Source organism: Macrotis lagotis, chromosome 3, assembly GCF_037893015.1.
Source record: "Macrotis lagotis isolate mMagLag1 chromosome 3, bilby.v1.9.chrom.fasta, whole genome shotgun sequence".
Lineage (NCBI taxonomy): Eukaryota > Metazoa > Chordata > Mammalia > Peramelemorphia > Peramelidae > Macrotis > Macrotis lagotis.
The window spans coordinates 234,467,538-234,481,385 of record NC_133660.1 but is presented as its reverse complement, the minus strand read 5'-3'; the positions used below and the strand labels follow the sequence as shown (position 1 = coordinate 234,481,385).

The 13,848-nt window shown below is 36.0% G+C and overlaps 1 protein-coding gene across 2 annotated transcripts; it reads left to right on the top strand.

The window, feature by feature from the left end:
• Positions 1-229: 229 nt before the first annotated feature.
• Positions 230-13,200, top strand: C3H11orf58 (chromosome 3 C11orf58 homolog). 2 transcript variants are annotated; one of them, XM_074230217.1, is made up of 5 exons: positions 230-451; positions 2,957-3,040; positions 9,649-9,709; positions 11,744-11,853; positions 12,711-13,200. In XM_074230217.1, the coding sequence occupies exons 1-5, from the start codon at positions 389-391 to the stop codon at positions 12,942-12,944; spliced, it is 552 nt and encodes a 183-aa protein (XP_074086318.1). In that variant the 5' UTR covers positions 230-388; the 3' UTR covers positions 12,945-13,200. The 2 variants fall into 2 exon arrangements, with proteins under 2 accessions (XP_074086318.1, XP_074086319.1); XM_074230218.1 differs by lacking the exon at positions 230-451 and adding an exon at positions 941-1,071.
• The last annotated feature ends 648 nt before the right edge of the window (positions 13,201-13,848 follow it).

Sequence of the window (13,848 nt, the reverse complement as noted above, 5' to 3'; positions counted from 1 at the left end):
GGGCGGGCACGGAGCAAGTCCCAAACCTCCATCTCGGGCGCAGCCTCGAGAATGGCCGAAGCGGGAGAAGCTTCCGAGGGCGCTCCCGGCGCTCGGCGCGCTCCCGCCGCATGGCTTCCTGGGAGTTGTAGTCCCTCTCCTCGCCGGCCCCCTTTGTTCCTGTCACAGACGATCGAGCCGGAGAACTACCATTCCCAGAGCGCCTCGGCCGGGGGGGAAGGGAAAGGAAGAGCGTGGCGTGGGCGGCGTGGGCGGAGCGCGGCGGCGACGCTCGCGGAGGAGGCCCGCTTCGGCCCGCGTTCCCGAGCGGCGCTGAGTTGGGGCTGCCGCGGCCGGCTCCGGGGGCCGGCGCCAGAGGAGGAGAGCGGTGGGCGGTGTCGGCGGGAGGATGAGCGCGGCCAGGGAGTCCCACCCTCACGGGGTGAAGCGCTCGGCCTCCCCTGACGACGATGTAAATAACAATGGCGGGGGAGGGGAAGGCGCAGGCCGGCGAGGCGAGGCGAGGCCTACCCGGCGGTTCGAGGCCGGGGCGGGGGCTGAGAGAGCGGCCTCCCGGGTGGGGGTGGGGAGGTGAAGGGGTTCCCCGCCCCGGCGGTCAGGGGCCCGGGCGCGTGCGCCGCCCGGCTTCCCCGTGGTGGGGGGGGGGGGGCCGCAAGCACGAGCCCGGGACGTTGCACCCCGGTAGTGAGGCCGGGCCGGGGCGGGGCGGGGCGGCCCCGGGGGTCGGCGCTTGTGCGTGCAACAAAGGGCGCCCAGAGCCGGGGCGGGGGGCGGCGGCGCTGACCTCGGCCCGGAGTCGCGGGCACCCGCAGCCCCCGGGCCCGGCAGCTCGGCCTTTCAAAAAACTCGTTTTTAGAAGACCGTTTTGGTGATTTTACAGCTTGCTCCCAAAACTCTGAGCAGTGAAGCTTCATTTTTTCCAGTGTAAATTGGTATAAATTTTCCCACGCTTCAGACTAGCCCGGCTTCCCTGTTAAAGAAAGCGTTTCACCGTATCTCCTCGGTTAAATATAAAGTGACCGTTGAAATATGTGCTATTCCCTCAAGTTGGACGCACCCGGAGAATTGGAGGTTAACTCAGAAAATAACCATGGGCAAATGCAATACATATGATTTAGCAGAATCTTGAGAGAGAGTCAAGTCAACAGACGTTTATTATGCAGAAAACAAAAAAGTTGGGCTGTGATACTTAAGAGGATGTAGGCCTGGGATCTTGCCGCACAAACCTAAAGTTTGATATTTAACGACTATTATGTATACCATAGAAATGTCTAAACTTTTTAGGAAGATGGATTCTTGTTATTTGATAGAATATATGTTTATCTTTGAAGGAACCTTAACCAAAAAGTTGAATTACTAAAGAATGACAACGTTTACTAAGTTATTTGATAGAATATATATTTATATTTATCTCTTAAGGAACCTTAGCCATAAAGTTGAATTATTAAAGAATGACAGAGTTTACTAAGTTATTTGATAGAATATATATATGTTTATCTGTTAAAGAACCTTAACCAGAAAGTTGAATTACTAAAGAATGACAACGTTTACTTAGTTATTTGATAGAATATATATTTATCTCTTAAGGAACCTTAACCATAAAGTTGAATTACTAAAGAATGACAGAGTTTACTAAGTTATTTGATAGAATATATATATTTATGTTTATCTGTTGAAGAACTTAACCAAAAAGTTGAATTACTAAAGGATGACAACGTTTACTAAGTTATTTGATAGAATATATCTCTTAAGGAACCTTAACCAAAAAAGTTGAATTACTAAAGAATGACAAAATTTACTAAATATAAACATATTCTTTAAAACATGTATTAAAATTAATTTACAATTAATATCAACCAGGAGTTAGACTACATCAAGGTCAACAGTTTTTCTTTTGATTGAGTGCTTATTGCTTGTTATTGTAAAAGATATCAGAATAGACCCAAAATAGTTCAGCCACATATAAATCTAGACGTGCTTGCTGTTGGAATATGGAAGTAGAGGGTGACTTCCAGGTGAGTTTGAATAGGTCAGGGAACTCCCTCCTTATGGGAGAGAAGATATTTCAGTAATGAAATCTTGAATGTCACACTATTGGTATGAGGACTGATGAGACAGATGGTCGATCAGCAGGAGGAATTTGAGTCTGTATAATAGTCAAGTGAAATATTTGGAAGTAACTCGTTTCCAAGAGGAGTTGGATTAAAAGTGGCAATTTATATGATCTTGAAAAGTGTACTAGAGAGATGAGTATCTGCATTGTGCATTTCCAGTCAGGAAAGTAAATAATATAACACTTGGAGTGAATTCTTGCTGTTGATTCTGAAAGATTGCAGAGTTGGTGACAGTTGGATGACATGAGGTTAAAATTTGAAGATTATTCCCAAAGAAAGGATGTTGATTCTGTTCAGGGAAATGGGTAGTTGGAAGGGGTCATAGTTTAAGTTATGATACTTATATTTATATATATGTATACATATTCTTTAAAACATGTTAAGCATTAGGTTTAGGAAAAGTAAAGGATCAGAAAAAAACATCCAGGAGCTCATGTGGGGATAATAAATTTAGGAGATACCTAAATCTAAGTGGTAGTCAAAACCATAGGAGTAGATAAACCCTTCAAAGAAAGGTTAAGAGCAAAGAAAACATCCATTGCATATGCAGTAAAACAGAATCATCAGTCAAAATTTAGTTTTGGTAATATTTTATTGAGTGACTTATGTGTCCAGCCTGGAAAAGAGAAGTGTAAAATGGTAAATGGCAGTCTTTTCTCATGATAATATTTAAAAATATTTGATTTTAAATAGTGATGTTCACAATAAATTTAGTTATGGTTTTCATGGATAATAAAATACATAGAAAATTTAGACTATGTAAATTTTTTATTTCCAAGTACATGTTGTTATCCTTGCTCTACCTCCCAAAAAAGGTCCTAATCTGGTTATTTCTTGTCTAGATTGGATCTAGCAATTGGGAGGCAGCTGATCTGGGCAATGAAGAGAGAAAACAAAAGTTCTTAAGACTAATGGGAGCTGGAAAGGTGAGTAATGGCAGTGAAGGAGAGGGTGAAAATAACTTAATTTTTTCAAAAATATTTGTTTCATCAAAAATTTTTAAAATATTACAAGGTGAAAGCAATTTGCTCAAAAGGAGAGAGGACTGTTGTTCTCCATTCCATTCTTTTGTGTCATATTAGTTAGTCAAAAATGTTATAAAATTTGGGGAGAAAACTGGCTGGCCTGGGAATACCTTATCCATTCTCTCTATATCTCAAATCCTGAGATTATTTTATTGATAGAGGATTTGACAAGAGTCTACTTCTCTTTCCCAAGCAACAGATCATTATATTTTGTGAATGAATATATACAGGTATATTTCATATAATGATGTTATTCAGCCATTATGGGGGGCATCCAAATTGTATGACAGATGGAATCCTGAAGACCCACGCTATGTTCAAAGTCTGCTTTAGATGCTTAAAAGACATGTGACCCTGGGAAAGTCTTAACTTTATTCTGTTTCCTTGGGGGGGGGTGATCATAACATGTACCTCTCAGGGTGGTTATGAGGATCAAATGAAATTTTATATGTGCATGTGTACACAAATACACGTGTGTGTGTGTGTGTGTCACTGCAAATCTTAAAGATGCTAGAGAAAGAATAGCTCTTTTTGACACATACCTAAATCCTACTGTAACACTACCAGTCAGACAAATTAGATGGTGCTAATTTTACAAAACAGAAAGCTTGAAAAAAAATTTCTTGCTTTACAATCATCTAGAAAGTCTCTCCCTAGAAAAGCTTCTCTGCACTGAAAGTAGAAACACATCTTGTCAGCCTTGTGGAATGTCCCATAACAAAGCCAGTGCCCCACCTACCCCATCATGTTCTGTCAAGAAGTTAGGTTTTGTGACTGACCTTCCCAGGCCAGCAGTGATTGCAGAGAAGTTCTGTTTAGCACTGCTTTTCCTACTCCCAGACTTGCCTCTGCTTTCTCACTGTCTTGCAAAGCAGGTAGGAGGAGCAGTAATCAGAATCCCAACTACTTCTTTCACATTAGTGCTCTTAATTTCTCCTCAGAGGAAGTAATGGCTCTGCATCTCTTAACCTGCTTCTGTCATGGCATAGCAGACGACAAGTAGGGCAACCAGGATTGGGAGGACAAGTTGAATCGGAGAATTGGGTGGTATATAATAGATTTGTGATAACAAGTGGTGCAGATAGATAGATTAGTACTCTGGAAAATCTAAGATTGCCTCCCAGAGTTCAAAAAGCCCATAAAATAATGGGTGTCCCAACAGCTAATAAAGCAACCAGCTATGGAGTATTCTTCCCCTCCCATCCTCCAAAAAATTTCCATCTTAATCATATTTTTAATAAAAAGATATTTACTAGCCTAAAAAGAACTTTGAGCTAATTGTTATCTATAATATTTAGCAGTTATCCTCTCCTGTATATCCTTCCATCAATTTCTGAATTTGTGTAAATTGAATGGCTGTGTTGTCATATATGTTGGAATTGTATATGAATGTGAGACACTGTTTCAAGAACAGTTTTTAAAAATAGATATGGCAGCTTTTTATACTTGAGTTATTTGTGTAGTTTTAAAATACAATCTATAAAACAGTAAATTCTAAAGCATATCAGTTCCCTTCCTGTTTTGATCAGGAAAATCTTTTCAATATTCACATACAATTCTAAAAAAAATTATTGAAATGATAAGCTAGGCTTTGGGGTATTGTTTATTCCATTTCAACTTTGTTTTTTCTGCTAGTTGCTGATACCATCTTATTGGGGGAGGGGGGAGCATGGAGAATGCAATATCTGTGGTGTTTACTTTGGGAATCTTTTTTTTTTAAATGAGTAATATTCAAAGTAATCCTTGAGTACCTTTAGAATTAGGTTGTAGTAATCAGGTTTAGTCTCTTCCCGATTTCATCTTAAGTATTGTGCTTAGGTGGTCAAGTCTACTTGTGGTAGTTCACTGTTATCATTGAGTTTGGTCAAGGCAGAAACATTGGAAGATGTGTCTTATTTCATATCTTGTTTGTTCTCCTTCCAGTATGTTAATTTTCTGTGGTAAGCTCAATTAGATCTCAAAACCAAGTCTTATTCTTTTTTAATTAAAAGATTTTCCACTATCTAATGAATATATTGTTGATAGTCTTATATCATTTTCCATTTAATATTTTAATTATTGATATTCCATAAATAGACGTGACTTTTAGTTCCTGTATTTTTCTATTCTGTATGATAAGGAGGCTGTTTGTTCTCAAAAGCAGTTTTCAGAACTTTGAGCTGTCTTAGTTTAGCTGCTGTTTTCTGTTTATTTCTTTTTGAGAAATGGTTAAAAATTGAGTCTGTATTTTACCATTGTCCATTTCCTATTTTTTAGTCTTATTTGGAGCTGCTAATGTATCAGCTCAAATTCAAAACATTTTCAAATTTGGTTATTTGCTTTGAATTTTGCTCTAACCTAGTCAGTAATATTTATAGAGACATAACTGATTCACAAATGACTGCTCTATATAAATTCCATTTAGCTATAGCTATAACTTTTATGTCTAATTTATAGCAGGATATTTGTAGATGAGAGTCTAAGATACAGTCGTTTTCATTTTTTTATGAAGCTTAATTGATGCTCGTCACATCAGAACTTTTTTTGTAAAGCAGATCTTGATGGTATAATGCAGTGAAGCTTCTGAATAGTCTGCTCATCTTTTGCTTCTTTGATGTCTTAATATCAGATCTTATTGTAGCCACAAAGATTTTTGCTATCTTCTCTTGATAGACCTTGTTGAAAACCTCTAGTATCAGGCTTTGTGTTAGTTCAGTTGGGTGCCTCTTTGTGAGATCTTCTCCTTAATTCTCTGCAGTAGATAATAGCATATATTGTAATTATATCTTAAGATATATTTGCTTACATTTATCACAAATACCATAAGACAAGATGAGTAGATGTTGTTTGAAATAGTTCCTTGTCTTTGGACAAACTCCTTTATTTGCTTCTCTTGAGGAAAACTGAGAAGTCCTTCTCACCGATCTGTAACTTGTTTATGTATTCCAGTTTTAATATGGGGGGGGGCTAGGTGGCACAGTGCATAGAGCACTGGCCCTGGAGTCAGGAGGACCTGAGATCAAATCCGGCCTCAGACACCTAATAATTAGCTAGCTGTGTGGCCTTAGGCAAGTCACTTAACCCCACTGCCTTGCAAACCCCCCCCCCCCCCAAAAAAAGATAAGACCATCAGTATGGATATAGTTTGGTTGCTCATGGATATAGTCAGTTGTTGGTTTAAAAAAATTACACATTAAGGGTATAAATAGTAAAATTAATGTTTTTAGGCTATAACTCAGCACTTTTTGCCCCCCTTTTTCCCCACTGTTACTTCAGAAGCATAAATAGGCCATGAAGATCAAAGCCTATTTTGTATTTTTATCCATTTGTGGTTAACCATGAAAGAAAAAAATAATCTCCTCTTGGTAAGTCTTCTTGTAGATAGTTTTACGTTAGCTATGTATTTGAAACTTAGCTTGGTAAAACCTACCAAAACTTGTACTGTGGCATAACCTTCAAAAACCCAGGGTCATCTCTGTCATTTGAGGCATTTTTTCTAGAAAGGAAAAAAAAAGATAAGTAAAAGTGCAGAACCACATTTAAAAAAAAACCCTAAAAACCCCAGGATGGGGGGAAATGTGGTAAAGCAGTGATTAACAGACCAAGCCCTGAGTGGTTTTTTTCCCCCTTTTCTTTTTTTAACTTAAAGCAAATTGATTAGTTTTACATAAGGACAACAATATAAAAGATTTGTGCAATAGGATAAAGGAAGCTAAAGTTTAGATTGATTCTACAGAGTTTCAGTGTATGGTATTGATTTTAAGGTCTAGCGAAGACAACATTAAAAAAAATTCTTACATTCACAAGTCTTCTCATTTTTACCACCATTTAACAAAGAAGTAGAAATATAAGCAATCTCATTAAGTCAGGGAAAGAATTAGATTAACTTTGGGAATGAGATCAAAATATTATCTGCTAGTGTCATAATTGCATACCTAGAAAAATCAGTATTGTTTAATAATAGGTGAGTTTAGCGAGATTGCAATATTTTTTAAAATCATTCAGATACCTCATTGATTGCTCTGAGTTCATCAATGTCAGTATTCCCTCCAAAGGCCAAATCACAGCCCTTCAATCCCATTTCAGGCTGAACAGAATTTGTCCTGACATGGACAAAATCCTCTACCACTCACACACCATTATAGTATATCTTTTGATAATAGCATGAATGTGAATAGAGCACTCTCCCTATATATCATTGACATTTTTAAGTAATATTTTCCAATTAAGGAAAAATGCATTTTAGCAACAAAACCAGAAGACGTTAAAAATTAGAGAATTAACTGGCACACATATAATGTAACTTAAATCCAACAAAATCACAAATTTCTGTTGTTTAACCAGAAATATTTATCACTCCCATATGGGGCCAGTATCTGATAATAAAACCTCTCTGCCAGAATTTCTGCTTGATGGTAATTACAATGTTAGGAAAGGACTCCAAGGGTGTTACAGAAAAGGTGGGGGGGGGGATTATTCAGTCAAAATGTTTTTTGTAGCAACAGTGCTGATAATAAAAAAGAAAAAACCCTGACAGAAACCTAAATGTCCATGTCCTTAAGAGTAGGAGTGAAATAACAATACATTATTTGGATTAGAATGCTGAGATAAAACTGGTAAATGGAAGGAACATAATAAAAAGTATATTGTTTATGAAATAAGAAAATAGAATGAGAATAGTATATGCTATAACTATATTAAAAGAAATATGGGAATAAATGAACAAAGAAATATGGAGAATAGAATCTTGGAGAAGCAACTGAAAAATAGGTATTATAGTAATAAATATTAGCCCTTCAGAATTTGCTGAGTGTTTTAGGGTACATTTTCATTTGATCCTTACATTAACCATAGCAGGAGGGAGGTATCAAAAGTACTTTCCCAACTTTAGAGATAAGAAAATTATTGAGAGGTTGTGATTCATTAGGTGGCAGAAACAGGTTTTGAACACAGGTCTTCCTGGCTACAAATCTAGCAAACTAAACTACTCCATTGACATTATTATTATTTTAAATTTATTATAAGCAAACTATCAAACAAGACTGACAATCAAATAAATACATAATACTGAATAAGAAGTTGTTGCTTAGTTTGTAATGTTTGGTTGGAAATTAATGAGACCTGACTTCAGATCTGATCCTTATACCTAATGAAGTACCATTATGTGATCCCCTAAGGTAGAAAAAATGTAAATAACAAAAGAAGAAAAGCTTAGTGTTTGTCATAATTTCCCTTAACCAGCATTGAAGGAAGTAAAATGTTTTTGATTATTGAAAGTTAAACTGTGTAAGCATTTGTCTCCAGAAAAAATCAAAGTATAGATAGCATGCCCAGTAGATTAATATCTTATCATCCAGGTTGGCATTCCTTCCAAAGAAGCATCTTGAAAATAAAAGACTAAGATATGGTAACATTAGCAAAGTAAAATAAATATGGAAAAAGAGAAAGAGGAAAACGTTAGATGATTAAAAAGATAGGAATTTAAAAACACAAGTAACTGGTAATAAGAATTTTGATGATGTTGAATCAAAGTAATTCTATAAGGAGATAAAAAGAATGTCAGGAAAACTGTAAATCAGATGTTTTGTCTACTTAGTTGTGTTCCCAACCTGATCTCTGCCTATTTTTTCCATCTTAAATCTCTCTCCTTACACATAAGGGCTCCATCCATAACTTCACTGATGACGTGCCATCTCTACCAGCTGCTAGTGCACTCTCCTAACTACCTTTTTTTTTCTTTGGGGATTCGATACATTGTTTGGCATATTCCTATTACTTTCCTCAATAGAATCTCAGATTCATTAAATTAGGGACATTTCATTTCTGTTTCTTTATTCCCTGCACTTAGTGCAGGGCCTGTCACATGGGCACACTTAATGAAGTACAAATGACTGGATTGAACTAGATGATTTAAGGTACCTGTGAAGGGGGAAGGGAAGAGAACAAGCATTAAGTGTCTGCTATGTACTAGGGACTGTTCTAAGCACTTTACAGATATTTCATTTGGTCCTTATAACAACCATAGGAGGTAAGTGATCTTATGATCTCCATTTTACAATTGAAGAAACTAAGATAGACAAGTGAACTCAAGTTTTCTTTGACTCCAGATCCAGTCCTCTGGAGCTATGACTTTAAGAATAGTTTGGGAAATCGTAGGGAAAATCATTATGTTTAACTCTTATTTAATACTCTCTACTCTTAAAACAAAAGATCTAACTTTTGGTAGATTTAGCTAATCTGCAGATTTTTAGGGTTCTCTAGGCTTATTTTATGACCAAAATTCATTTTTGAAAGTCTTGCAAAGTGGATTTGTCTTGTGAGTCTGAAAACTAAAAATCAAAACTTTAGTTATTTTTTTTGAATGCAAGTTTTGGGGACTCCTGGCTAATCAAGAGGCTAATTACATTGGGGTCCTAAATGATTTAAGATTAAGAGCACAGTTATGGACATCAGAAGCTTTTTAAACCACATAGGACATCTGTGTGTAAAACTATTTGACAACTTATAATTTTCCATCTTTTTTAAAATAGAAAGAACACACTGGCCGACTTGTTATAGGAGATCATAGATCAACATCTCACTTCAGAACAGGTAAGAATTGCAATAAATTTGATGTAGGGATGTTTAAATGTTAAATCAAAAATCTGTGAATTAATTAACCTGGTGACCATGGAATGTCAGTCAAAGTAATGATAACTTTGATTTTTAATTTAATATGAAAATGTAGGTGTTGGTTATTTTTCAGTTTTGCTTCTGTTATTTTGCCATTGGTATATTTCTCCTTAATAAGATCGTGTTACTGTTGATTTTACTTGTATAAAGATTTCTTTTGCCATTATATTAGCATCTGTAATTATCCTAGTCATAATCAATTAGTAAGGTCACACATTCAGAACTGGCAGGCACCTTATGAACCATCTGGTCCAACATGAAACTACCTAAATCCAAAAAAAATAAAGTGAGTTGCCCAAGGTCACAGAAGTGTTATATAGTGTTGGACCCCAGTTTTTCCAATGAAACCTTTCCATCATGCCATCTGCCTACCAATAAATTGAAATTAAATCTCCTAATCAGAGTCCAGAATTAAGGTCTAAAGAAAATGCCTGAAAATTCTCAAGAAATTAATGTGATTTTCCAGTTGCAGAGAAAAATGAAAATTGTAGCATGAATTTTAACGAGCAAAACTGTATAGGTAGGAGACTGAAATATGAGGGTGAAAGAGTAAAGACAGTTCATGCTTTATGTAAGTGCAGCATTCCACAGGTCTTTATGTAAAGCAATTTTTACATAATGGGAATTGCCCCCAGACATGAAAAAAGAGGGAATGGAGAGAGTTAGGAAGGGATCCCACAAACACATGGATGAAGGGGCTGCATGTAGTTTAAAGATATATGGGGCCAGGGACAGAAAAGCAAGAGCAGGATGAGGAACACATTGGAGTCCCAACACAGCCAAGTGGGAGTAGATATTATTCAGAGGGGAGGGGAGGCATTCAGGGGCCCTCTCAACTCCACAGTATGAAGCACCTCAATTCTTCTGCTTTTACTTAGGGTGGGGGTGTGTGTTATGGTTTAGGTGAGTATGGGGGGGGTTAATTATTTTGAATTTTGTTTTTATTACTGACATTACTTTGAATCCTTGGTCCTACTTCTTATACATATAACTGGGACCAAATCATTTAGCCTCTCTAGACCTCAGTTTGCTCATCTGTAGAATGAATAGGTAGAACTACATGATTTCCTAAATGTTTTGTAGCACTAAATCCTGTGATTTTTCTTATTTAAAATTGCTCTTTAAATAAAAGAAAACTTTGTTTAACTTTACACTGCAGAATACTTGAGTCCACAGTATATTTTATGGATTGATAGGCCTACCCTATTAGTTACCTACTCCTGAACTAAATTTAAATTTTTTGTGGTTTAACTGAAAAAGTTCTAGTTCTTGACTCATCTAGAAGATACAGGGTTTTGCTGCTAATATTCTTTTAAATTGAGAACTTTGTGAATCAAACAAATAGTAACGACACAGTAAAGTTGATTGTTGTTTGGGTTACTAAAGGTTGAAATTCTTTTTATATAGTTTCATATATAAAAATGGGTATTAGTAAATATATTAACTTACCATAATAAATTTTCATGCAGAGGAAACAAAAGGAAAATAGAAGGAATTTTGGAGTTTAGGGGATGTATAAGACAGTTTATTGACAGTTGAATTTTCAAAAGAAAATACAAACAAAATTAACTTCTTGCCCTTACCTCTTTCATTTTTTTAATCAAAAAAAAAAGGGTAACCACAACCAATATTCTGAGACTGTACAACCTTATGATACCTGATTTGCCTGGTTAGAGTTGTTGGGTTGAACACTTTTTTGACATTGAGAATGCTGATTCAACAATTAATCATAAGTATAGAAAAAAAAGTTCTTTGATAGTTCAATTTGAACATTTTGGTCTATTGGGTAAATTCTTGTGGAGTTCCAGTACATCCATGAATTTACAGTTATTAAATCATTACTTTTAAAAATCAGCCCTGTATATTATAGCCATCTGTATTATGGTTGTTTTGTGTAATCAAATGTTTTTATTAATTTGACTGAAACATAACCAAAGTACACTGGACATGCAGGGGAAGAAGATAAGAAAATGAATGAAGAACTGGAGTCACAGTATCAACAGAGTATGGACAGTAAATTATCAGGGAGATATCGACGACATTGTGGACTTGGCTTCAGTGAGGTAGTGATTAACTTATTTTCATTCATTGGGAAGACAGCAACCAAATAAAATTGATGAGTGTTAATTAATACTAACCTGGGGATTGTTGGCAATACAAAAAAAAAGATTCAGCTTGAACAACCTAATATGATGAGAGGCTACATATATTTAAAAAAAAGGGTTCCTGCCCTCAGATCATCTAGAACAGTGATGTGAAACTATTTGAAATGGCCACTATACCATAGTTACTGATACCAACAGGCCATATATTGACTTAGAAAACTACACACTTCTATATAAAGTTGCATTTTTAATCAAGTTCAGGCTTCACTCTGGAGTATTATGGGATCTATGTGACCCTTTTGGATTTGATACCTTACCTAGGATTGTTTTATAAATAAGATACCTTAAAATTGGACTTTCCTTATGCTGAATTCTGCTTTATCTATATTTCAAGTGCTTTCTAAGAGTAATCCTAATATGATATGTTCTAGTAATTTTAAAAATTGGAACTGACTATTGAAGGGTCCATTTTTTTTTTTGTCCTCATGTCACTTTGGGTTCTATATTAATCCTTAATATTATTTTAAAACTTGGAATTGAATAGTGATAATCCATTAAGGTTTCATAATTTATTAACTACCAGAAAGTAATATTTTATGCATAAGGTCTCGTTATAAAATAATTAAGCTAAAGTTGATTTTTTTTTTTGTCCTTCAAAACATGTAGACTGGGATAATAACGTTGAAAAAGGAAAGTAAGTTAAATCTTTGGCAGAGATTACTTTACCTTACTTCTGCCAGGCTTTTCAGATTCCTGTGGTGAGTCTTCTAAAAGAAGATAGCATTATGAAAAGGATGTACCTTTTTTATTTTTAGTTAGAGGATCCTGATGGGGAAGGTGATGCTGCTGGAAATGATGACGATGACGATGATGATTCACCTGACCCTGAAAGTCCAGAGGACTCTGAGAGTGATTCAGAGTCTGAGAAAGAGGAGTCTGCCGAAGAACTACAAGCTGCTGAACAGCCAGAGGAAGTGGAGGACCCCAAAGCTAAGAAGGATGCAAAGAGCAATTACAAAATGATGTTTGTTAAATCCAGTGGTTCCTAACTCTGAATGTGTGATTAGTCTTTGTATTCAAAGTAAGCCTTATTGTTATAATGCACAGTGGAGGACTGCTTCTCTAGCACAGACCTTTGTATTATAATTTTAAAAAAGGCCCTTCTTTTAAATAATTACAGAGTGTTTGCTTTCAGATGCCATGGATTACAATTTTATGGGCATGATTATATCCATTTTTGTAAAATATAAGAGTTACATTGTACAAAAGACAAATAAATATGATTCCCAGCTTCCTTTCACATTATCATCATCTACCCTCTAACTCCTCCTCCCCCACTTTTTTTTTTTAGTCCCTTCTAATGAAATTATGTGGGGAACATTGTTGAAACTTCTTAGTGCTATTTTGTGGGTGTTTCTGTTTTTGACAGCTGTATGTTCCATTCTTTTTATTTTTGTCCCTAATGTTTTATCTTATAAAAGTTAATTTGATAATGTGATGGTGCGTTTATGAGAAAAATACCTCTTTAATTATAATACTTTGATGTAGTAGAACTGTTCATCATGGAAATTTCTCCTGGCATTGATATATTATAATTATTATTATTAGCTGGCAAAAAGACTGGGTCTTTAGTTTATTGTTACTTTTCTAGCTCTACTTTTGGGCCCAAAGAATCGTGGCAGCAGATACTTATTAGGATGGAAATCATAGAAGGAAAAGATTTATTTTTATTTTTTTATTTATCCACTATTTTCTTATCCCTCTGTTGTCATTCTAAAACTTAAAAATATCTCATAATTTGGTAAAACTATCAAGAATGAGGCTAAAAAATAGTGTGTCCTCTTCCAATTCCATTACATGAACTATTGTTTGGTTAAGTTCTTTTCTAATTTCATTGTTACTTCTCTTGTGAGATTAGAATACCCTAATTTAGAAATAATAGTTTGCATTTTT